We start from the raw sequence: 23,649 nt of genomic DNA, 5'->3' as shown, positions 1-23,649 counted from the left end.
AGGAGAACATTATACATAGTAATAGCAATATTGTATGATGAAGAACTATGAATAAATTAGCTATTCTCGGTAATACAATGATCCAAGTCCAAAGGACTAATGATTAAGCATACTAGCCGCCTCTAGAGAAAGAACTAATATTGTTCCAATACAGACTGATTGTGCTATTTTTCATTTTCTTTCTTTAATTCTTTTATTTTTATTTGAGTCTTCTTGTACAAAATGGAAATGTTTTACATAATTACACTTGTATAACCTATATCTGATTGCTTACTATTTCAGGGAGAGGGGAGGAGAAATAAGGAAAGAAGGATGGAATTTGCAACTCAAAAATTTTTTTTAAAGTTTAAAAATTGTTTTAACATGTAATTTGGAAATATATACATATATATATTTATATGTATACATATTTTTTTCTTAAAAGAACACCATTTTTGGTGGTTTTCCTGAACTCTTTAGTGGAAAGACAATTGTGTGTGTATGTGTATGTGTAAGCATATGTGTAGATGTATGTATAAGCATATGTGTAGGTGTATGTAAATGTGTATTTAAAGAAATGATACGGCAGCAGTCTAAGAGGCTGTGGGCCAAAAAGTAGTTGCCTAACACCAAAGCTCTTTGGAAACAAAGAGATGGGCAAGAGTTGCATGAGCATTGCTCTTACCTTTTGTTAACTTGTTCTACAGGAATTTTAAGACGTTTTGCTATTTCTTCCACAGTCTCACTATTGGCTGAAATGATGCCCACACTTCTAGCAATAGCTTTGGCTGTGATGGGATGATCACCTGTCACCATGATAACCTAAAATGAGGAGACACAGATATAACCAATGAGAAGCAGGCCTAGCAAAAGCAGAGGAACAAGTGAGCATGACTGCTCTTGCCTGAGGCAAGATAACAGAATTGCTCTTTGGTGGACTTTTGCTTGAGATGTGTATCTTTTCTCCCCCTGAAAAAGTCTGGCACCAATAGATTTCCCTGATTCTGAAGAAGGGAGCCTTTATTATTTGGTGTAGTTCTTATCCAACATTCTGGGGAAAAGGGATTTATGGGACAGCCTTAGATTTTTTTTAAATAATATATAAAGTAGAATTACATAATCTACTTTAAAAGATTACAAAGATAAAAGGAGTTAGAAAAATACTTCAAAATAGACCTTACCTTTATACAGTACATTGTGGCTTAAAAGGTCATTGTTTCTATACAACAATAACAATCGTTTACATTTATATAGAATTTCAAGGTTTGCAAAGTACTCTATCTTCTTTTTTTAGATGAGGAAACAGAAGGTCAGGGAGGTTAAGTGATTTGCCCAAAATTAAGGAGTTTATAAGTGGAAGAGCTGGGAAGAGAGTCCTATGCCATATTGGCCATTTTTTTAGATACTCTTTTTTTTGTCTTTTCATTACTTGTCATAGTTCATGGGGAAAACATAATGGGATTAAATAAGATAATATATGTAAAGACTTTGCAAACCACACAACTGCTCTATTCAGCTATTCCTTTGGCTCTCTCCATCGTACCAGACTCAAGGATTGGAGTGTTAGACTAAACAGTAACTATATTGAGAAGAAACTTCTCTACAGAATTCCAATAAACCAATGTTCCAATAACCAATAAAAACCCAACATTGTAAACATAAAAGGAATAGGAGGTGAGGCTGGACCAGTAATTTCATTGATGAGGAAATGCCCTCTACCATTGCAGATTGGCACCTTTTCAGCAACTCTCAGAGAGCTGTGTAGAGCACTGGGAGGTTATCAGTGTCCTGTCCAGGATCTCTTAGCCAGCACGTGTCAGGGGAATATTGAGTCTGTCATGTGTGAGAGGGACTTAAACCCAGGTCTTCCTGGTCCTGAAACCAGCTCTCTATCCATTCTTTCATGATGCCTCTCAAATGAAAAATGGAAATAGAAAATACATGGGATTGATAGAAAGAAGTTTATTATGAAATGAAACTTTCTCAGAGGAACTTTAGCACCTATGAAAGACCGCAAGAGGTAGGAAAAAAGAACTCTACCTTGATACCAGCACTGCGGCATTTCATGACTGCATCAGGGACAGTGGATCGAGGGGGATCAATCAGTGATATCAGCCCCACAAAGCAGAGGTCAGACGTGGGAAAGTTCATGGACTCTACATCAAAGGAATAGGTATCTGGAAACTCATCTTCTGGCAAGTAGAGATGACAGAAACCTGGAATAGACGCACATGAAGCATATTGAAGCTTCAAAGTTCTTTTCTTGAATGGAAACTTGAGTCCCTTCCTTGCATCTTCCACAGAAAAGGTGCAGTAGATATTTTAGGAAAGGAATCTTAGGGAAAGAACAGAATCCTCTGCTTTTGACAATGATTAGCAATTAGGATATTATAAAGGCCATTCTAGAATCAAATTCAAAATTAGGTTAAAGAAGCTGAAAAAGACCTTACATGCATGCCAACTAATCCAACCTCCTCAGCTTTACTCATAAGGAAACTGAGGCCTGGACTTGAAAGTTCAGCTAAGAAAGCTCCTAAAATCCACCCTAGTTGGGTTAAATAGATCTCCCCATTTTCCAGAAGCTACAATTTTTTAAAACTTTCTATCATGTCTTCCTTCCCCAGGCTCATCATTAAGAAATCTCATAATGCTGCAAGACTGGATCTACCTGGTACATCTCAGTACCCTAGCTTTTCTCATTGGACCCTATGACCAGATGTCAGGGACATGAGTTTTAAGGTATTAAAATTTTGTTGGGCAAAAAAAATGGGAAATTTCTTTCCTGGGAATCCCCATTGCTGATAAATAGCTCCAAACTATTAAAAAAAAAAAAGATTTTTAAAAAGCATAGACCATCCTTTCAAGGATCCATGAATTTATTGGTAGTTTCTGCATTAGAGAATAGGAGACCATTAATAAAATCAGGGATCCTTGAAGCATTTTTGTGAGTATGTTTAAGCATTAAGTATGCTTTTCTTTCCTCCACACACCTTCCAATGTCTTTTTAGAAACATATATCCCATTGATTCATTTCCTTCCCTTAGTATAACCTTCCACTGTTTTTAGTAAACTTGTCCATTTTCTCAACTTCAGTCCTTTGTCTAGTAATGCCTAGTGGCCCCTTCTCTCAGGCCAACTCACCCAGCACTCTCTCCCCTAAGCTCCCCAGCTCCATGTATGCCGTCTGGAAGGCCGCTGCTGTGCTTTCATCAAGAGGTTGCTCCTGGCCATGCATCATGATGGTGCTGCATTTCTCCATGATCCTCTCAGGGGCTCCTTTCATCACCAAGAGGAAGCGCTTGTCATCGGGGTCTTCTGTCTCATGAATGGACAGCTGGGAGGAAGGAATGAAGTGAATGTGTTAAATGGGACATGTCACTATTACTGTCACTTCTAAGAGGCCTGAAGAGCTCCTCCACAACTAGCCACATGCCAGGAGAAGGAAAGTCATCTCTTACTCTTTTTATTGATGCCCTTGGTGGGCATTGATGGGATCAAGGAGCCAGAGCTGGAAGAGACCTTAAAGACCCTATGGTCCAGGCTCCCCATTTTATAGATGAAAGACCTGAAGCCCAGGGAGGCTAAATGACTTGCCTCACTTGGGCCACATGGGGAGTAAATGGCAGAAGTAAGATTTGAATCCAAGACTTCTCCCTCCACAGTCAGGGTTCCTTCTGTTGTGATGTGCTATTCAAACCCACAGAGATCTCCAAGATCCCTTGGTGTCTCCCCCTAGAAAAGGAGACTCAAACTTGGCCCCACCTTAAAGCTGCAGCCTGGGCTTTCATAGGAGAAACCAACAGCCCCAAACTGCAGCAGTGCCTCTCTCTAAAGAGGAAGAGAGGTCCTTTCAGATGGTGGCACAAATTCCCCTGAATGTCATGCCCAGGGCAGGATTATCTACTGCAGGTTTCATAGCAGCAGGAATCATCTACTTCTGTGATCCCTTTCACTCTTCCAGGTTTCAGTCTATTATTACAGTTCATGGCTAGATAGAGACTGGGCAGGAGGCCCATAGTCTCAACATTAGGGCTGGACAGGGTTTCTTGGTGGCGCAGGAAACTGAGACCAGCAAATTTTCCCTATGCTTCTACCCATCTATGAAATGACCTGCACACTGATTTATTTGTTCTAGTCTCATAATTATTCCACCAGGGCCTCTTAAACATTAACCAAATTACAGAGTCTTGTCAAGAGAGGTGACATTAAAAAAAAAAATTCCAGGAACCCAGAAACTTAAATTCCATTAGTTTTCAACATAGTTGCATTCACCTGAGGCTCTTTCTCTCATGTCAGTCCACTGTCAATGAAGAGAATCTTACATACACATATTCTTTCTGACAGGAACTGGGAAAATTGTACCCCCATGGTAACCATCAAACTTCATTTAATTAAGTATCTTTTAGGAGATCGAAGAGGACGTGTATGTTTGTGTGAGGTGATAGCTAGGGGTGGGGGAGGAGTGGTGGGAAAGGTATTTTTACTTCATGGCCCAAATCCACTTTGCTCCAGACTGAGCAAGATGGCCAGCAGGGAAATTTATAATGCTAAATAGGCTTCTCTCTCACACTACCAGCTAATACTTCAGCCTCTGAAGAGTGATTTTCATTCCCATCCCAATTTTCATTCTTATCTCCATGAAGGATTTAGAAACAATAGGCCTTTAGACACTCCTACACTCCTGAAGTGAAAGTAGCAATTGCTGCTAGGCTGATTTCCTGAGATATGGGCAAAAAAGACCCCACAGGACCCCAGTACCTCAACTACATGGAATGAAATCTAGAACCTTCTTGGTTTGCCCACCTACTATCAGAAAGGACATTTATTTGTCTCCATCTAATGTGATGGAAGCTTAACTTCTTGATTGATTTTTGCAAGGAGGCAGTCCCTTTGGGAGTGAACATTCTTTTGTCACTCATCTTGACTTTTATCCTGTTACCAGATTTCACTCAGGAAGAGAGAGTGAGGCTGACGACTTTGTGCAAATCTGCCTTACTTAAATCCAATTCATGCACAAGTCAAGACATTACCTGTGATGTCATCGGTTCTCTTCAAAAATGAAGGACAGCTTCTGGTGCCAAGACAGTGGAATGAGGAAGGAGCCCTCTGAAGCCCTCCCAAATTCCCCTCTAAACAACTAGAAAACTGCCTCAGAATTGGTCTAGGGGCAGGGAAGTAGCTTACTAGCCCAGCAGGAAAGGTCTGTCTCACTGGGATGGAAGGGGAGTGAGGTCCAAGAGCAGCAGCAGAAGCCAACCTCACAACAGGGGACCTGCAGCAAGGCTCCCAGCCTGGGGTAATCCACCAGTGAAATCCCACCCTCCTGCAAGTCAGCAGCCCCCTATGCAAGTGAGCAGTCTGTGCAGTACAGCAAGGCCCTGCCTGAACAACCCTACATCCAGCACAAGCCACCAGCAAGGCCTTGACCCATTGCTGATGAGTAATGAAGCCCTGCCCCAGGGCTGGCCAACAATGAGACCCCACCCATGGAGCCTACCAGCAGAGAAATCTTGTTTCCATAGCAACCAGCAGCAGGGCCCCAACCCTTGGGCAGACCAGTGGCTAAACCCCATATCCAGGGGAGGCCAACGGGGAGGCCCTACCCCTCCAGTACAAGCCAGAAGAGAAGTCTACCCTCCAGAGGAAGCCCAGTGAAAGACAGTAGTAAGACCCATAGCCCCAGCACAAAAAGCTTGGGACAGTGCCAGACCAGAAATCAACTCTCACATAAAAAGACCCAAGTCACAAAAAAGGCAGAAAAAATGAGCAAAAAGCAAAAAAAAGAGCTCAACTACGGAAAGTCACTACGGTGATAGGGTGGATCAAGGCATAAACTTAGGAGAGGGCAATAGTGTTAAAATGGCTACATGTGAAGCCTCAAAGAAAAATGTAATTTGGTCTGAGGTCCCAAAAAAAATTCCCAGAAGAGCTTAAAAAGGATTTAATAAAGCAAATTATAGAAGTAGAAGGAAAAAATGGGAAAAGAAATGAGAGTATTGCAAGAGAGTCATGAAAAAAGAGTCAATAAGATGGGAAAAGATATACAAAAATTTATTGAGGAAAATATCTCCCTAAAAAATAAAATTGTCCAAATGGAAAAGGAAGTATAAAAGCTTACTGAAGAAAATAATTCCCTAAAAATTAGAATTGAATGAGTGGAAACGAGTGGAAATGACTCTATGAGACATCAATATATGATAAAACAAAATCAAATAGCAAAAAAAAAAAATTGAAGAAAACAGAAATTTGTCATTGGAAAAACAACTGACCTAGAAAATAGATCCAGGAGGGATAATAAAAGAATTATTGGACTAGCTGAAAGCTATGATAATTTTTTTAAGGCTCTTTCAAGAAATTATCAAAGAAAACTGCCCTGATATATTAGAACCATAGGGCAAAATAGAAATTGAAAGAATCCACTGATCAACACCTGAAAGAGATCCTACAATGAATACTCCCAGGAACATCATAGCCAAATTCCAGAGCTCACATCAAGGAGAAAGTATTCCAAGCAGCCAAAAAAAAAAAAAAACCAATTCAAATATCATGCAGTTACAGTCAGGATTACACAGGATTTGGCAGCTCCCACATTAAAGAATCAGAGGGCTTGGAATATGATATACCAGAAGGTAAAGGAATTAGGATTACAACCAAGAATCACCTGACCTACAAAATTTAATTCTTTCAGGCAAAAAAAAAATGGACATTTAATGAAATGGAAGACTTTTAAGTATTTCTAATTAAAAGACCAGAGCTGAATAAGAAATTTGACCTCCAAATACAAGAAAGAATAAAACCAAATTACTAGTATCAAAAGTGAAAGGGGTTAATTCACCACCAATGAAGAAAAAATTAAAACATTGTTAAGAGCTATTTTGCTGAATTATATGCCAATAAATTTTAAAATCTAAATGAAATAGATGAATATACACAAAAATATTTATTACCCAGATTACAAAAGAAATAAAATACTTAACCCAATTTTAAAAAAAGAAATTGAAGAAGCCATCATTGAACTTCCTAAGAAAAAATTCCCAACACCAGATGGATTCATAAATTAATTCTACCAAGCATTTAAAGAACAATTGATCCCAATGCTATATAAATTATCTGGAAAAATAGGCAAAGAAGGAGTACTACCAAATTCTTTTTATGACACAAAAATGGTGCTGATACCCAAACCAGGAAGAGAGAAAACAGAGAAAGAAAAGTGTAGACCAATTTGCCTGATGAATATTGATGCAAAAATTTTAAATAAAATACTAGCAAAGATGTAACAGTAATATATCACAAGGGTCATACACTATGACCAGGTGAGATTTATACCAGGAATACAGGGCTGATTCAGTATTAGGAAAACAATCAGCATAATTGACCATATCAATAATAAAACCAACAGAAATTATATGCTTATCTCAATAGACACAGAAAAAGCCTTGACAAAATACAGCACCCATTCCTATTAAAAAGAGTAGAGAGCATAGGAATAAATGACTCTTACCTTCAAATGATAAGTAATATGTATCTAAAACCATCAGCAAGCATTATCTGTAATGGGGATAAGCTAGAAACTTTCCCAATGCTATTAAGGGTAAAGCAAGGATGCCCATTATCACCACTATTATTTAATATTGTACTATAAATGTTAGCTACAGCAATAAGAGAAGACAAAGAAATTAAAGGAATTAGAATAGGCAATGAGGAAACAAAACTATCACTCTTTGCAGATGATATGAAGGCATACTTAGAAAATCCAAGAGAATCAACTAAAAAAACTTCTTGGAAATTATTAACAACTTCAGCAAAATTGCAGGATACAAAATAAATCCACATAAATCATCAGCATTTCTAGATATTACCAACAAAGTCTAGCAGCAAGAGATAGAAAGAGAAATTCCATTTAAAATAAGTGCAGATAGTATAAAATATTTGGGAGCTTACCTACAAACCCAGGAACCATATGAATACAGTTATAAATCACTTTTCACACAAATGAATCAGAATAAACAATTGGAAAAATATTAATTTCTCATGGGTAGATCAAGCCAATGTAATAAAAATGACAAATTCTACCTAAATTAATCTATTTATATGTCAATCAAGCTATCAAAAATTTATTTTATAGCACTAGAAAAATAATAACAAAATTCATCTGGAAGAACAAAAGCTCAAATATATCAAGGGAATCAATGAAAAAAAAGGTAAAAAAAAAGGTGGTATAGTCATACCAGATCTCAAACTGTATTATAAAATGGTAACTTTTAAAAATAATCTGGTACTGGCTAAGAAATAGAATGGTGGATCAGTGGAATAGATTAGGTACAAATTACATTATGGTTAGTGACCATAGTAATCTAGTATATAATAAACTCAAAGATCCAGGCTTTTCAAACAAAAACTCATTATTTGACAAAAACTGCTAGAAAAACTGGAAAATGGGAGGCAGAAACTATGTATAGACGAACATCTCACATCATCTAATAAGATAAGGTCAAAATGGTTACATTATTTACACACAAAGGGTGATGCCATAAGCAAATTAAGAGAGCATGAAATAGTTTATCTGTCAGATTTATGGATAAGGGAAGAATTTAGCACCAAAGAAAATATAGAAAGTATTACAAAAGGTAAAATAGAAAATTTTGATTATATAAAATTAATTTTTTTTGCACAAACAAAACCAATGCAACCAAAATTATAAGGAAAGCAGAAAAGGGGGAAATTGCAACAAATATCTCTGAAAATGACCTTGTTTTTCAGCTATTTAGAGAATGAGTCAAATTTGTAAAAATGCAGGTCATACCCCAATTGATAAATGGTCAAAGGATGTGAACAAGCAATTTTCAGACAAAGAAATAAAAGCTATCTATAGTCATATGAAAAAATGCTCTGAATCACTATCAATCAGAGAAATGCAAATTGGAACAACTCAGTTAAACACCTCAGACCTATCAGAGTGTCTAACATGACAAAAAAGGAAAATGTTGAATGTTGGAGGTAATGCGGGAAAACTGGGACACTAATGTACTGTTGGTAGAGTTGTGAACTGATACAACCATTCTGGAGAACAATTTGGAACTGTGAATACCCTTTGATTCAGCAATAGTACTGCTATATCTATATCCCAAGGACATCCAAAAAAAGGGAAAAGGACCTATTTTTGTTTTTGGTTTTTGTTTTGTTTTTTGGGGGGTTTTTTGTTTGTTTGTTTTGGTGAGGCAATTGGGGTTAAGTGACTTGCCCAGGGTCACACAAGCTAGTAAGTGTGAAGTGTCTAGTCTGAGGCCAGATTTGAAGTCAGGTACTCCTCACTCCAGGCCCGGTGCTCTATTCACTGTGCCACCTAACTGCTCCCAAGGACCTATTTTTACAAAAGTATTTACAGCAGCTCTTTTTGTGGTTGCTAAGAATTGGAAATCAAAGGGATGCCCATTGATTGGGGAATGGCTAAACAAGCTGTAGTTTATGATTGAATGAAATATTATTGTGCTATAAGAAATGACAAGCAGGATGATTTCAGAAAAACCTGGAAAGACTTACATGAACTTATGCATAGTGAAGTGAACAGAACCAGGAGAACGTTGTACACAGTAACAGCAATACTGTTCAATGAAGAACTATGGATGACTTAGCTATTCTCAGCAATACAATGATCCAAGACAATCCCGAAGAACTAATGATGAAGCATACTATCCATCTCCAGAGAAAGAATTGATACTGATTGAATACAGACTGAAGCATGCTGTTTTTCACTTTCTTTCTCTCATTTTTTTCTTTTATTCAAGTCTTCTTGTACAAAATGACTAATAAGGAAATGTTTTACATAAGTACATATGTTCAACCTATATCTGATTGCTTACCATCTCAGGAAAGGGAGGGCAGAACCCAAGAAGTTAAAGAAGTGAGTGACACAATTATGGGAGGTGGGGATGGGGGGTACAGAGGAAGGCATTTACAGTCACCCTGTGGATATAAGAAATAAAAGGAAGAGTCAAAGGAAACTCTAAACTTTGGGCTTGGACAAGATAGAACTTGGAACTCAAAACTTTAAATAATAATGTTTAAAAATTAGGGGGAGAGGGGAATGAAAGACAAACAACTCCTTTAGTGCCTCCGATAGTAACTAGGGAACAAAAACTTAGACACCAAACCCTTCAGCACCAGAAACTAAGACAGTAGCCAGGAATGGATTTTTTTCAGGGAGACCCACATCCTAGCTTCTCTAGACTCAGCCTCCTTTACCTACTGTGCTTCTGGGAAAACAATAGCCCAAAGTAGCCCAGGCTCTGCACCTGTGGAGACTTTTCATAACCGCAGATAAGAATGCCACTGGGCTAAGAAATAAGATTCCTGGTCATGAGGAAAAACCTACCTGGAATTTGTTGAAGGAATTAAAAGGGATTTCAGCCACTTTTCTGTTTCTTTTTCTTCTTTCTATTACATCACCCATGATGACTTCTGAGAACTTCAGGAGGGCAGCTTCTGAAGCATCTCCCATCACTACTTTCTGGAAATTTTTTTTCAAAAATAGAATAAAACAAATTAAATTATAATCACAGTCTGGCTCTTCCATGGCTTTTAAAATTAACCTATATTTTTGAATACCCGCTTTGTGCTTAGATGCTATAGGTAATAAGGAGAGGAGGAAAGATGTTTGCCCTCAAAGAGTTTATCATCTAAATGAAAACAGAAGATAAATGAATAATACAAAACAATAGGATTAAGCTTTGAAACTGCATTGTTTAGACAATAAATAAGTTTAAAGAAAGATGAGATCACTAAGGGCCAGAGCAGTTAGGGTAGGGAGATTTTTTTTCCCATGGATCATTTGAGCTAGGCCTACAAACATCAGAAAAGAGGAGAAATGGAAAAAATTTTTAAAAGGGAAAAATATAAATGAATCCTGAAGAAAAAAAAATGAGGCTAGCATATTGTCAATCAAGATAGTAATGAAACAGTCCTAATTAAAGCTAGGAAACAGGGGGGAAACAAATTTGGATAGGGCAGGGTGGGGCATGTTAAAGAGGGGCTTGAAAACCAGACAGAATCTTGATAATATAATGGACTAATGAAGCATTGAAGAGTAAACAGAAGAGTAAGATGAAAAAATAAGGTGTTAAAGCCTGGCAGTGGGATGTAGGAAGAATTAGAACAGCATGAAACTAAGATTCAGCAGCCCAATTAGGTGACTGCTCAAGTAGTCTAGGAAAAGGTTGGTGAGGGCAGAACCCAAGAAATTAAAGAAGTGAGTGACACAGTTATGGGAGCCGGGAGTGGGGGGTACAGAGGAAGGCATTTACAGTCACCCTGTGGATATAAGAAATAAAAGAAAGAGTCAAAGGAAACTCCAAACTTTGGGCTTGGACAACAGGAAGAATGTGTCATTAATAGACAAGAAAACTAGGAGAGGACACTGACTTGTGGAGTTTGGGGAGAGCAAGATGGCATGGCAAGGAGTATTCCAGCTCCCTGACCTCAACCAGAGAGCCAAAGAGAATGAGTGAAGGGTGGCCAGGAAGTCTGTGTCATCAGGAGAAAGCTAGATTACAGTAAGAGCTACGAAATGGAAGGAATAGGAGAGGAGTAGATTTAAGATGAAGGTAAGTTTGTTATCTATTGAACAGGCATTCCAGAGGGTACCTTGGAAAAGATGGAGTTAGGATAGAACTTTGAGGAGGGGAAAGAGAATGAGGAGTGAGGTGGTAGGAGGTGTTGAGTGGAGTTTGGATAATGACCTACTGGAGTTCAGAGATAAGCATAAAGAGTTGAAGAGATAAGTTGAAGAGGTGAACAGAAGACCAAGAAGGAAATATGTTCTATGAAGACACATTTACTTGTGTCCCTGTTCAAGAAGCTTAATCAGCTCCCTGTTGACTTCTAGGATCAAATGCAAACTCTCCTATTTGGCAATAAAGCCCTTCATAATCTGGCTCTGAAACCTATCTATCCTTTCTGCTAGTTACACATTACTACCCTTAGCAGTCACAGGTGCCAAATTAGACTGCTTCCTACTCCCCTTAAGCAGCATTCTATCTCCCATGTTCTCACCGTTGCACTGGCCATCTGTCTCATATGCTGAGACCCACTTTTTCCTCAACTCTGCCTTTTGTTACTCTTTGCTCCCTGCAATTGTGCTTGGGCTGCAATTTTCAGCCCACGCACAACTCATAACACAGCTCATTACCTCTGTGTATATAGTTTTCCTCCAGTAGAATGTGAGCTCCTAAAGGCCAGTGACTATTTGTCTGGTTACTCTAGTGCCTAGCACATAGTAAGTGCTTAATCAGTGCTGAATTCAATGACTTAAATGAGTTGAGTCTTGGAGGAACGAATAGGATTAATTTACAAAGTTTCAGCACTAGAGAATAAGATCATAAAATTTCCTTCAACATGGTATTGAAGGAACCCCAATGAATTGCAGCCTTGTTCAAACTACTACAATACACTACCTGAAGTTAGTATTTTAAGACCTCCACTTTTTCCTATGACTCTACAAAGCAAAGTAGAATGAAGCCAAGATACTACTTTGTTACTTGGCTACAAGACACATTGGCAATTCAAACTTGCTCTTATGTGCACTAACCACTCTCATCTCCTTAAGTGGCAGTACAGCAGAAGGGGATGGAAGACAGCAAGATGACCTGGAGATTGGCTTTGATGTCACACCCAGATGAGCAGAAGCCCTACCTTCATGATGGGGACACTTTCCTGGCTTGGTGCAAACTCAGCTCGGTTGCACAGTGTTACAATCTTGGATAAGGAGGCCCAGGTTGCAGAACTTTGGTCAAATATCTGGTCTGGAAAGCAAGAGAAAAAAATGATGTAGCACATAGAAGACTGCTGTGGGAGAGGAGAGCGAGTTTGTATCCACAAGGTCCAAACAGATCTCAGAAACAGCCTGCTCACCCTGTCAGGGTTAGGGTTAACTTCCCTGCTCAGTTACACATCCCTAAGATTGCTTCCAAAGCCTCACCTTTCTGATCTTCACTTGTATCAGCCTGATAAACTTGGTTGTCAAACCACAGATGGGCCACAGTCATTCTGTTTTGTGTTAAGGTCCCAGTCTTGTCAGAGCAGATGATGGAGGTGGAGCCCAGAGTTTCCACTGCTTCCAGGTTCTTCACCAGACAGTTCTTCTTGGCCATCCGTTTTGCTGTCAGGGACAGACTCACCTAGAAATGAAAGAAGGAAAGAAATGTAAAACTCAGTGAGTCAAAATGATAGAAGATCTTTCACTTAACCATTTTTGTAGAGACCACATTATGACCTATCTTTTACAAATGACCATGGCTCAATATTTGTGGCTAGATGAATTTGGGGGTACAGTCATGATTGCTATACAGAAAGTTTGAGTATTTTATTGGTTAAATGATACCAAGAGGCTTCTGTTTTTAAAGAAACAAAATCCTAATTGTGTTTTTTCCTCTTTTGAATAAAGTGATCCACAATGACTTGAGTTGCAAAGGAAATGTCAACAAGTCTGTACCATATGGATGAAAATCACAACTTGACCTTGGGTCAACTTGAGTGACTGTGTCCATCTCCAGAAAGATTGTAAGGGAACTGTACCCAAGGGGACATCCTAAAGCACTCATCTCATACTTTGGGTCTCCAAGGTGCTATTATGTACCTTCTTAAATACACTCTAGGGTTCAATATCTTCTACACCTCAGTTTACAGGTTGGGATCAGGTAAGAGACCCACACAGAGACTGCTTTATGATTTGAAGTTCACTCTTTGGATCTCTCACTTTGCTGCCAAGCGAGACTACAGCAGACAAATGTATACATAAGCTTACTTACAGATCATCTGAAAATGAAGATTTGTATCTTATGACTTTGGATTCTAATGCTGAAACTATCCTAAGTGACCCTATTTTTTCCTCTAATACCCAACCTGTTTAAGACATTCAAGTCTTGCCTCCCAGTGGGGAAAGTATTCTACCCTAAAACACCAAAATAGCTTGTAATATACCAGCTCATGTGGGGGCTTGAATACTCTATGTTAAGAGTATAAGGATCAATAAGAGTATAAGGATCAAGGCAGAAAGCTTAGATCACATCATGGACTTACAGTGACAGCAGCCACCAGACCCTCTGGTACATTGGCCAAAATGATGCCAATGAGGAAGATGATAGCATCTAGGACCCGGTATTTCATGCATATTGCAATGATGAAGAACATGATACCAATAGAAACTGCTACTCCTGCTACAATATGGACAAAGTGCTCAATTTCAATGGCAATCGGTGTCTTCTCATGTCCAACAGATGAAGCCAGTAAGGCAATTCTTCCAATGATGGTGCGGTCACCTGTGTTGATGACCATTCCAGTTGCTGTGCCTGGAAGGAAAGTATATGGATGATATTCCAGGAGGTCTTGCCTATAAGCGATACAGACTTCTTGGGCTTCTGCCTTCATCCTCTGGCCTGACATGACCACCAGGTAGGCATTGCCCTGATGTGAAGAACTGCATGATATTAGATCAAGTGTTGTCACATTGGGTACAACTATGTCTTTTTGGTTTTCCTTATGGAAAAAAGTCTTGTATGAAGTGATGGGAAAGAGACTAAGAAGTAGAGACTGAGTAGAAGAACTCTTAATTTTTATAGAATGTTTGCTTCAAATATTCCACCAGACCTACCTTCCAGACAGGTTGTAGAATAAAAGCTAATGTTCTTTGTCTCCAAGGGATTCTCGTGGGTAATATGACAAGTACGAGACTGAGGCTCTGATTCCCCAGTAAGAGATGAATTATCTACCTGTAAATGAATTCAATTCAACTTAACATTTATGAATGACCTATGACCTACTATATTCAAGATACAGTGTAAAATACTGGAGTTATTAAAAAAAAAAAAGAAATCTCTAACCTGAAGAACTTTCCTTTCTACTAGGTAGGGAAAAAAGAAGGTGAGGTAAAAGAAACAATATGTACATTTGAAGTAATCATAAAGTTTAAACTCAATAATACAAAGTAATTTCATGAAAACAGATTGGAGAAGGCTCTAGAATTAGGCATTTTGGCTGTTTTGCCCATTTGGTTTAATCAAGGACTATTGGGTGGGACTTTGGGTTACAGAGACTGGGACCAGATCCAATTATCCTTAGAGGGAGCAATACATTGGTGCTTACCTTACATCCATGTGAGGCCAGGATCCTGATATCAGCAGGAATCTGGTCTCCACCCTTAATCTCTACAATATCTCCTACAACCAGCTGCTCTGCAGGGATCTCCCTCTTTTCTCCATCTCTGATGACAAAAGCTTTCTGAGAAATGAAAATGAAAAAGAAACTTCAAACCCTGACATGGCATCTTCTTCATCTACCCTTGATCTGGATACTCAACGTCAGAGGATATTGCAGCTTTAGCTACAGCAAGACTAATAAGAAGCATTTAGATAATGCTTTAAGACCTGTGAAGTATTTTACCCATGTTTTCTCATTTGATCCTCACAACAACCCTAAGAAGTAGCTGCTATTATTGTTCTCCTTTTCCAGATGAGGAAACTGAGACCGAGAGAGATGAAATGACTTGCCCAGGGTCATAAGCTAGTGTTTGAGGCAGGATTTGAACTCAGGTTTTCTTGGCTCCAAGTCCAAAGTCTATGCACTATGTCATCTGCCTGTAAGTAGAGCAATAAGTCTTTCTCTTGGGCCCTGAAGGCCTCTAAATGCCATAGTGCACAGGGGGACCAGAAAACATGGAGAAAGATTGGGGTGAATTGTAGACTTGACAGAGAAAGAGAGACCAACAGCTGCCTGCAGGAATTATGCTAGCTATAAAGCACAGGAAGAATGTTAGATTAAACAGTGAAGACATAAGTCAAAATCCAGGATCTCAGATTGTGAGTAATCTTAGAGTACAAGTCCAATGCCTGTGAGAACACAGAGGCCCAGAGAAAGTTCAGTGACTGCCCTAAGATCATGCAGCTAGGAAGCATCTGAGGTAGCCAAGTTTTCCTGACTCCAAGTCTAGTGTCCTATCCTTGATGCCATGCTGTTTTTATATGATTTAAATCATAACTGTACCAGTGATGACCTGGATTCTTCCTTTCTTTATGCAAAGAAGAGAGCCAACTTCCCTCAATTAAGGTTGGCAGTTCCTTTGGCCATCATGGAGGAAAATTGTGAGTTTTAAACATAATACAGAAAAACTGCCACAAGAAGACCATTCTATGCAATGGGAAGGGCATTGGGTTAAGCCATTCTGCCAGCCTTCTGGTGGCAACATCAGTGCATGCAGGCAAAGAATTTGGAAGAGAAAAGGGACAGAATGAACACTGACTCATCCTCCCAGGTAGATATGGTCACTCTCTGTCCTAGTAAAAAGTTCATTAAAAGTTGTTGTTTGAACTTCTCAGGAGGCACTCTATGAATGAATGAAGAACAAAGCAGGCAGAACTATACGAAGATTTAGAAGCAGCAATAAACAGTGTTTGCCATGACACAGCTCAAGGGAGTTTTGAGCTCCTTACCCGAGGAATCATTTTAGTGAAACTGGCAATGATGTTGGTGCTCTTTGCCTCTTGATAATAAGCAAAGATCCCAGTGAGGATGACCACCACGATGAGCACAACACCTAAATAGACCTGCATGAAAGGGAAAGGAAACCTAAGTCAAAGAAGCAAATGCTCAAAATGAATCAGGTACAATTTAAGGTGAGAATTTCAATCTGCAAGCAAGTGAGATGCCCAAGTATTTGTTATATAGGTCAGTGGGGAATCATTTCATACATTTTGGTTGCCAGGCCCTATGATTCTCTTAACAGCTTCCCCAAATGCTTCACTTACTAAATTAGGAAATGAGGAAGTAGGCCTTGAGAGGATGAGGTTAGAGCCCAAGGATGCTGCATATTGATACAGGACCTTTGTCCCTTAGGAACCCATGATGCTTTCCTGTTTCATCTCCATGGCATAGAAACAGCAACCCTCAGGACATCTTCACTCTTACCTCCTATCTTACAGATGTAGCAACTGCAGTCTGGAGAATTCTCGTAACATGACCCCACTCAAGAGTGATTACCTGGCAGAATCAGGATTGAATTCCTTGTTTCCCTTTCTATCAGTCCAGAACTCTATGAGAGCTCTTAGTCTCTAGTAACCCTTCTATGATAGAGAAACCAATGACAAAAACCATTGCAGGAAGCCTTTTAGATACTTACGTTGTCCATGGAAGCAGACTTGTCCTTTGAAAACTCAATCAGATATGCAATGAAACACAGGACAGCTCCTGCCCACAAAAGGCTGGAGAATCCACCCACCATTTCTTTGAGGAATTTGATGATTTCTGGAGTTTCTTTGGGTGGAGTAAGGACATTGGGGCCATTCTGAGCCAAGAGTTCTGCAACTCTTGTGCTAGTGAGACCCTGCAAAAACAAAGTCAGGAAAAATATGTGTTAAAGAATGACTGGGCATTCTTAGCCTTGTAGATATAAAACTCTAGGGAGTGGTTTGATTTTGTTTTGTTTTGTTTTTGCAGGGGATTGGAGGGATCCCTGTATTTGTGGTGAAATCCTAGCTTTGTGAAGCTCCTAGTTGTCTTAAAGCTTGTACCTCTGAATTTTTTTTCATAAAAAGGAAAAGACCAATTTAGATTTCCCAAAAAGCTATCCTGCATGGCTATATAAAGAAGAGGAAATATCTTTTCTTGGGTGAATAGTAAAGATTTGCAGAGAAGAGATCAAAACAAGATAGTTGTAGCCCTGAAGTCAGAGGACCTGGATTCAAATCTTGCCTCCGATACCATCTTGTGACCTTTGGCAAGTTACAATCTCCTTTGTCCTCAGTCTCCTCTTTTGTAAAATTAGTAGGTTAGGCTAGAAGGCCTCTGAGGTTTTTTTCTAACTCTAGTTCTATGATCTTTCAATGATAACCAGAGCTAAAATCAAAAGAGTTCTTACTCAGAAAAAAAAATCTTATTTTGACCCTCTGAATAATAGATGTTGCTAAGCCAGTCCTTCTCTCTATATCCACCCTAGATAGGATATTACCCAGATATGAAATCCTCTCCATCCTTTAAGACCTCACTCACACTCACATTTCATCTACTCTGTGAAGCATTACCTTCTCACCCTAGCCTGATGTGAACTCTAGGAAATGTGTTTCTGTCATGGCCTATCCAGACAATTTTGATTGTACCACAGTTGTACTTAACACATCTATGCCTTTTATTATATTTATTTGTGTACATAGTAGCCACCTCCTCTCCCTTCCTAAGATGTAAACACTCTGAAGTGAGGAATTATATTTTATTCACCTTTAAATCTCCTTCTACACCAAACATAAATGTTTTAATAAGTGTCTGTTGAATGAGTAATCAACTTAATATTATCTAACTGGAATACTTGCTCTGGAGCAAGTATGCATACAGTACTGCTAAAAACACAGACAAACAAAAAACACCTTATGACAAGACATTAAAATGTATGAAGTTCTATCTTAATTGAGATCCACAATAGAAAGCAGTATCAGTTTTTTTGTGGAAGAAAAACTTGGAAGGGGTTTGTTTGTCCGCCAATATGTACCTGGTTGTTTTCATCTTTTAATTATATATAGCATAACCCCTCTCAGACTCTAAGATCCATAAGACAAGAAATGTGCTTTGTCCAGAACTCAGGGACCAAAGCAATAAAAAGATTCCAACCCTCCTGTTCCATGATACTATGTACTTATTGATGCTGTTATTCTTCCAATCAAGCAGGGAGAACTCACATCCTTCTTTCCTCTCACAAACCCCCAGGAAGACAAGGACAAGAATAACCCTTGTTTAAGAAACTGAAATAAAGTTTAGTCCTTTACCAGAGACATTGCATCCTTCCCTTCATTCAGGGATCCCCTTGGAAGAGATGACTAAGTCTGCATCCCCAGTCTAGGGACATCAGGGAGAACCAGGTAACCTTTCTTATCAAGCAGCTCAACAAAGACACCTGGGACACTAGCTTTACTCTAAGTTGCTGCAATGAATTACTGACACTAAAGTGTTTCCCACCTTTTCTCACCCCCTAAGAGACAAGGAATCAAGTCCCTGATGTTGGTCCTTCATCCTCTCAGCAACTTACTTGGACAATGTTTGTTCCATACTTCTCTTCTAATTCCTTAGTGCTGAGTTTGTGGTCATCCTAAAATTCAAGGGGGAAAAAAGAGAAAGAGTCATGTGAATGAGAAGCAGCGTAAATTAAGTCACTATATTTCTCACCAGCCATTGGAACAATGGGACAAAGCTGGATTCAGGCCATAGAATCCCAGCATAGGAAGGAAGTCATGGATGATCTGGGTTCTGGGTTCAAGTCCTGCCTCAGACTCCTGCTAGCTGTGCAATTAGCTCACAGCCTAGTCATTTACCCTTTCATTGCCCCATATAGCTAAAAGTTTAGGTTTATCAATAGATCTCATCTATAAAGAGTAGAGATATTTTCATGCTGGGAATTCTCTACCTTAATTTCCATGTACCCTGTCCCACTACAAAAAGTAATACCCTTGCTTACTCTACCTTCTGTAATTCTTTCCATTTTAACACAGGGTAAACAAAAACTCAGAGTTTCTGTATTAGTTTCTTGTCCAATTAGGACTACTATAAGAGCTAAAAATTATTCATTTTCTTCTCTCTTACTTTAAGCCAAAACTATATGCAAATGATCTTCAGATTACGATAACTAAATCTTTGAGCTCCATGTGACAGGGCTTCATGCAGAATACAGGAATCATGTAGTAAAGATGGCCTCCAGGCAAAGATTGTATCAACCTAATTTTAACGTGGAACAAATTTAATAGTCAACATTTATATAGACCTTATTATATGCCAGATATTGTGCTAAATGCTTTACAATTACTATTTTATTTGATCCCCACAACAACCTTGGAAGGCTGGTGCTGTTTTCCTCATTTTGCTGATTAGGAAATTGAAGAAAATATAAGTTAAATCACTTGTTCAGGAGGGTCACAGAGCTTATGAGTGTCTGAAGCCAGATGTGAACTCAGGTCTTACCGTCTCCAGGGCCAGCACTATATCTCATTGTCCTATCTAGCTGCCCAAGTACATTTAAATTTTTTAATTTTAAAATTTTCTCAGGTGCATTTTTAAAAAAACCTCAAACATTGGATTTTTCTTTTGTTGGTATCTAAAAGAGGCCAACTCAATAAAGCTTTGGGTCCTGTAGACAACATGGTGTAATTAGTGGAATAACACTGACTTTTATTTAGAGTCTGGATTATAGAGATTTGAATCCTGACTCTACCAATTACTACTTCTGTGATAGTCTCTGTGCCTCGGTTTCTTCATCTACAAAATGATGGTGTTGGACTAGATGATTGTTAAGGTCAATTTCAGCTCTGAGCCATCTGTTTCCTTGGAAGAGCAAAAGTGTCATGAAAAAAATAAATAGGAGAAACTTAGCCAAGGTGCTCCCAGTCTTCTTAGGATAACTGACCAGATCAAGGTCTTTCTTGAGTTCTTTCTGGCGGTCCTTCTTGCTGTATCTCTTCCTCTTTTCTTTGCCATCAACCTTGTCTGATCTTTCAGTGTCTACTTTTTCAATGTCCTTTGTTCCATTGACCTCAATAGAGTAAATTTCTTGTTTTTCCTGAAATGGAAGCAAAGATTAAGTGTCAGTTGAAAACCCGGTCTTTTGTGGAACTGGGGTCTTTGAGATCAAAGGCATAAAAATTAGGGAAGTGGGAAGAAAAAGGAATGTATCAGATCAGGTCTGTAAAAATATCTTCTGACTCCACCTCCTCTCATCTACAAATTTAAGGAGAGAGAGAGATAAGTGGAGAATGGAATGTATCTGGAATATGGATGGAAAAGTCATCTTTCCTCCCTTAACCCCAAAGGCCATTTCCCTTTTCTTCCCTCTTCTTAGGGATTTCTTTGCTGCTTCTTAAGAAAGACACTGAGCCAATTAAACACACTCACAGATAGGCTGAGCAAAACTTCTGATTGGGTAGGTTCCCAGAAGTTTTGGCAAGGTGATCCAATCTTAGGGTAGATCAGAAGAAACATTGTCCCTTAAAGCTAGAACAGACCTTCCAATGAAGGGAAGGGAACAAGTATTTATTAATACTAAGTGTCAGGCACTCTTCAAAAGCCCTTTGCAAATATTATCTCATTTGATGAAGGAGCCACAGATCCTTCAGATGCTTTCCTTTGACTGAAAAAAAAAATCCCAGTCTAGAAGCCAAGACTTCACTATGAAACCCAAGGGAGTTTGTCCCTTTTCTGGAGAAAAGGGACCTAGGTCTCAATAACATAAGCTGGAGAAGTTAAAACAGAAGGAAGCTCCCCAAGGCCATGATTCCCCTCTTCTCCACTGCCAAGTTTCCAAGGTAAATTTGTTCTTTTCCTCTCACCTCACAAAAGATCTAGGCTCAGATATTCATGCTGAAATTTAGAAATTTTTTGTAGACAATTGGGTTAGGGGATATGGGGATATGGGGATACTCCTTTTCACCTCTGAAGAAACTCTCTCTGAGGACAGAGAGATTCTAATGAACAGATTACAATTCCTTACTCCTTGCTTTCTCCACTTTGTGGAATCCTCCCACCCCACATTTCCCCTGCCTTTCCCAGACCCTGGGGCCTGTTTTCCCTTTCCAGGTAAAGGCAAAGTATCCTTAAATTGGTGTAGGCAGCTATGTGGATACTAATTTGCCACTTCAGCCTAATCCCTTTCTTCCCTAACTAGCCCAAGACTGTGGAGTAGGGGTTTGAGGTAGGGTGCAACACAACACATACCTTGCCCATGAATGTCGATGGTGAAAGAACGAGGCTGGGGTGAGGCAGTGGGGTCCTGGGCTGAGGGAGCAGTGGAGAATTCAAGAAATTGAGCCGCGAGTCAAAGAACTCAGGAGTCCGGCGATCAGGTCACAGGAGCTCGCAGGTTCGAGCGGGAAAGTTGTCCGGTCCCGGCGGCAATCCCAGGGTCAGTTATGGGGTGACATCTTGACAGGTTCAGTAGACTGCTCCCTGCAGAGAAGTGTGCCCATGCCTTCCTCCTTTTAAATCACCACCTGGGCCCCTCCCACTCACCTCTGAGGGCTGCTCCAATCTGATCTCTGGTTCTGTAGGGAGGTAGGGAATAATACCACAGGTGGGTGGATCCCTTGGGCTAGGGATGCAGAATCTGGAGCTCAGGACTTCTAGGGAATGACAGGGAGAGGAAGGAAGGAAAAAGCTCTCTCTCCTTCAAACTGATCTTTAATTTTCACCTCCTCATATAAACAAATTAAAAATAAGAATACAGAACACTGTTCTCCAGCCTTAATATAAAACAATATCTATAGAATGCCTGAGAAGGGGAATGATGTTGGGGGTTGGTGTCTGTGAGAGACTCAGTCTTGTACTTTCAGATTCAAGGATCCCTGAAGAAATAGGCAGTTGTAATTGACAATATTCTTTTATTTATCCTTTAATAAGCTCTCTCTCTCTTTTCCCCCTCCTCTGCTATATCTGCCATAAGACTAAGCCATTATCGGTACAAAGGTGCCACTTCCATTGCATTAAGTGGAATTAAAGTCTCTTCTTACACCCACTCAAGCTTTCTTGTATTGTTATCTTTACTTTAAAGTTTGTTTGCTAAAGGAAAGTAGACACATATATTTATCTGCACACGCATTCAACAAAGAGCCACCTGCTAGGAAGATGTTTTCCTGTTAAAGTGATGTTTATGGGGTGCAGTGGATAGAGCACTGGCCCTGGAGTCAGAAGGACCTGAGTTCAAATCTGGCCTCAGACACATAATATTTCCTAGGTGTGTGACTCTGGGCAAGTCACTTAACCCCAATCACCTCACACATACACAAAAGAAGTATAAAGTGATGTTTATCGAATGAAGAAGAAGCATCTTCTATTTCCTCTAAGTCAGAAGACAACCAATTGCGATGAGCATAAAGCTGACGTCCCAGTGGTTGTTGGAAGAAAGCATAGACTTTTATCGTCAGTAACAATTGCAAAGGCTCCTGCTTGCAGTCTACTACTCCACTCATTACCATCATCTTCAGTAACAACTAAGGAAGAGAGAAGTTGATATCACTGAACTTAAGTCTAGATGTGGTCATCAAAAAAAGTAAAAACCCAAATTCCTGATTTCCTTTTGGTAGTGGAGAGGGGCAGGAGGAGAGAAAATGGAAAGAGAACACACAGACTTATGGGACAATGTGCCTAGTCATTTTCTTTTTCATTAAATTTGGGAAAGGATTTCTAACAGGACAAAGAGGTTTCCACTGTTATCTTATAGCTTCCTTCAGCTACTACAGGCCCCCTTGGGTGATCTTTGCCCTGAGCTTGTCCAGAGACCCAAATTCATCACTGTGATAACCATGTGCCATCTTCTGGATGCCTGATTCTCAGATGTCCCAGAGGGGTATGTGTACTGATGTCCCAGGGCAAACAAATGGTACCTTTCTCCCATTTTCATTCCTCTGTTGTCACAAGTCCTCCTACAGTACCTTCTGGATATTCCACAGTACCCAGCCATACAAGAGAGATGACATACTCTAAATTTCCCTATGAACACCAGATGTTTGTGATGCTATAACTCAAGCAACGTAACAAGTATCCAGTGTGATCCCTATCTTGTAAAATTGTGGAACAGATCTCCTTTTGGGAAACCATCCACAGGGTGAAATTTTGGCAAATGGCTCTGGAGTTGTGATGGCTGCATGAAGAAGGGAC

The 23,649-nt window shown here is 39.4% G+C and overlaps 1 protein-coding gene across 1 annotated transcript in view; it reads right to left on the bottom strand.

Annotated features, from left to right (window-relative positions):
• Positions 1-21,720, bottom strand: part of LOC114022741 (potassium-transporting ATPase alpha chain 2-like) — a 30,413-nt gene extending 8,693 nt beyond the window's left edge. Inside the window, exons 1-14 of the mRNA XM_027835133.1 lie at positions 21,712-21,720; positions 20,408-20,560; positions 19,040-19,099; positions 17,144-17,347; positions 16,458-16,571; positions 15,115-15,249; positions 14,624-14,741; positions 14,053-14,321; positions 12,953-13,151; positions 12,667-12,776; positions 10,352-10,486; positions 3,121-3,313; positions 2,020-2,195; positions 665-801 (exon numbers count right to left, since the gene is read on the bottom strand). Of these exons, the coding sequence (XP_027690934.1) occupies positions 665-801; positions 2,020-2,195; positions 3,121-3,313; positions 10,352-10,486; positions 12,667-12,776; positions 12,953-13,151; positions 14,053-14,321; positions 14,624-14,741; positions 15,115-15,249; positions 16,458-16,571; positions 17,144-17,347; positions 19,040-19,099; positions 20,408-20,560; positions 21,712-21,720 (2,012 nt within the window). The remainder of the gene's footprint in view (positions 1-664; positions 802-2,019; positions 2,196-3,120; positions 3,314-10,351; positions 10,487-12,666; positions 12,777-12,952; positions 13,152-14,052; positions 14,322-14,623; positions 14,742-15,114; positions 15,250-16,457; positions 16,572-17,143; positions 17,348-19,039; positions 19,100-20,407; positions 20,561-21,711) is intronic.
• Positions 21,721-23,649: the final 1,929 nt, after the last annotated feature.

Source organism: Vombatus ursinus, unplaced genomic scaffold, assembly GCF_900497805.2.
Source record: "Vombatus ursinus unplaced genomic scaffold, bare-nosed wombat genome assembly UNPS02014813.1, whole genome shotgun sequence".
Taxonomy (NCBI): Eukaryota; Metazoa; Chordata; class Mammalia; order Diprotodontia; family Vombatidae; genus Vombatus; species Vombatus ursinus.
Note: the sequence above shows the minus strand (reverse complement) of the source record. Positions and strands in the feature narration are given on the sequence as shown.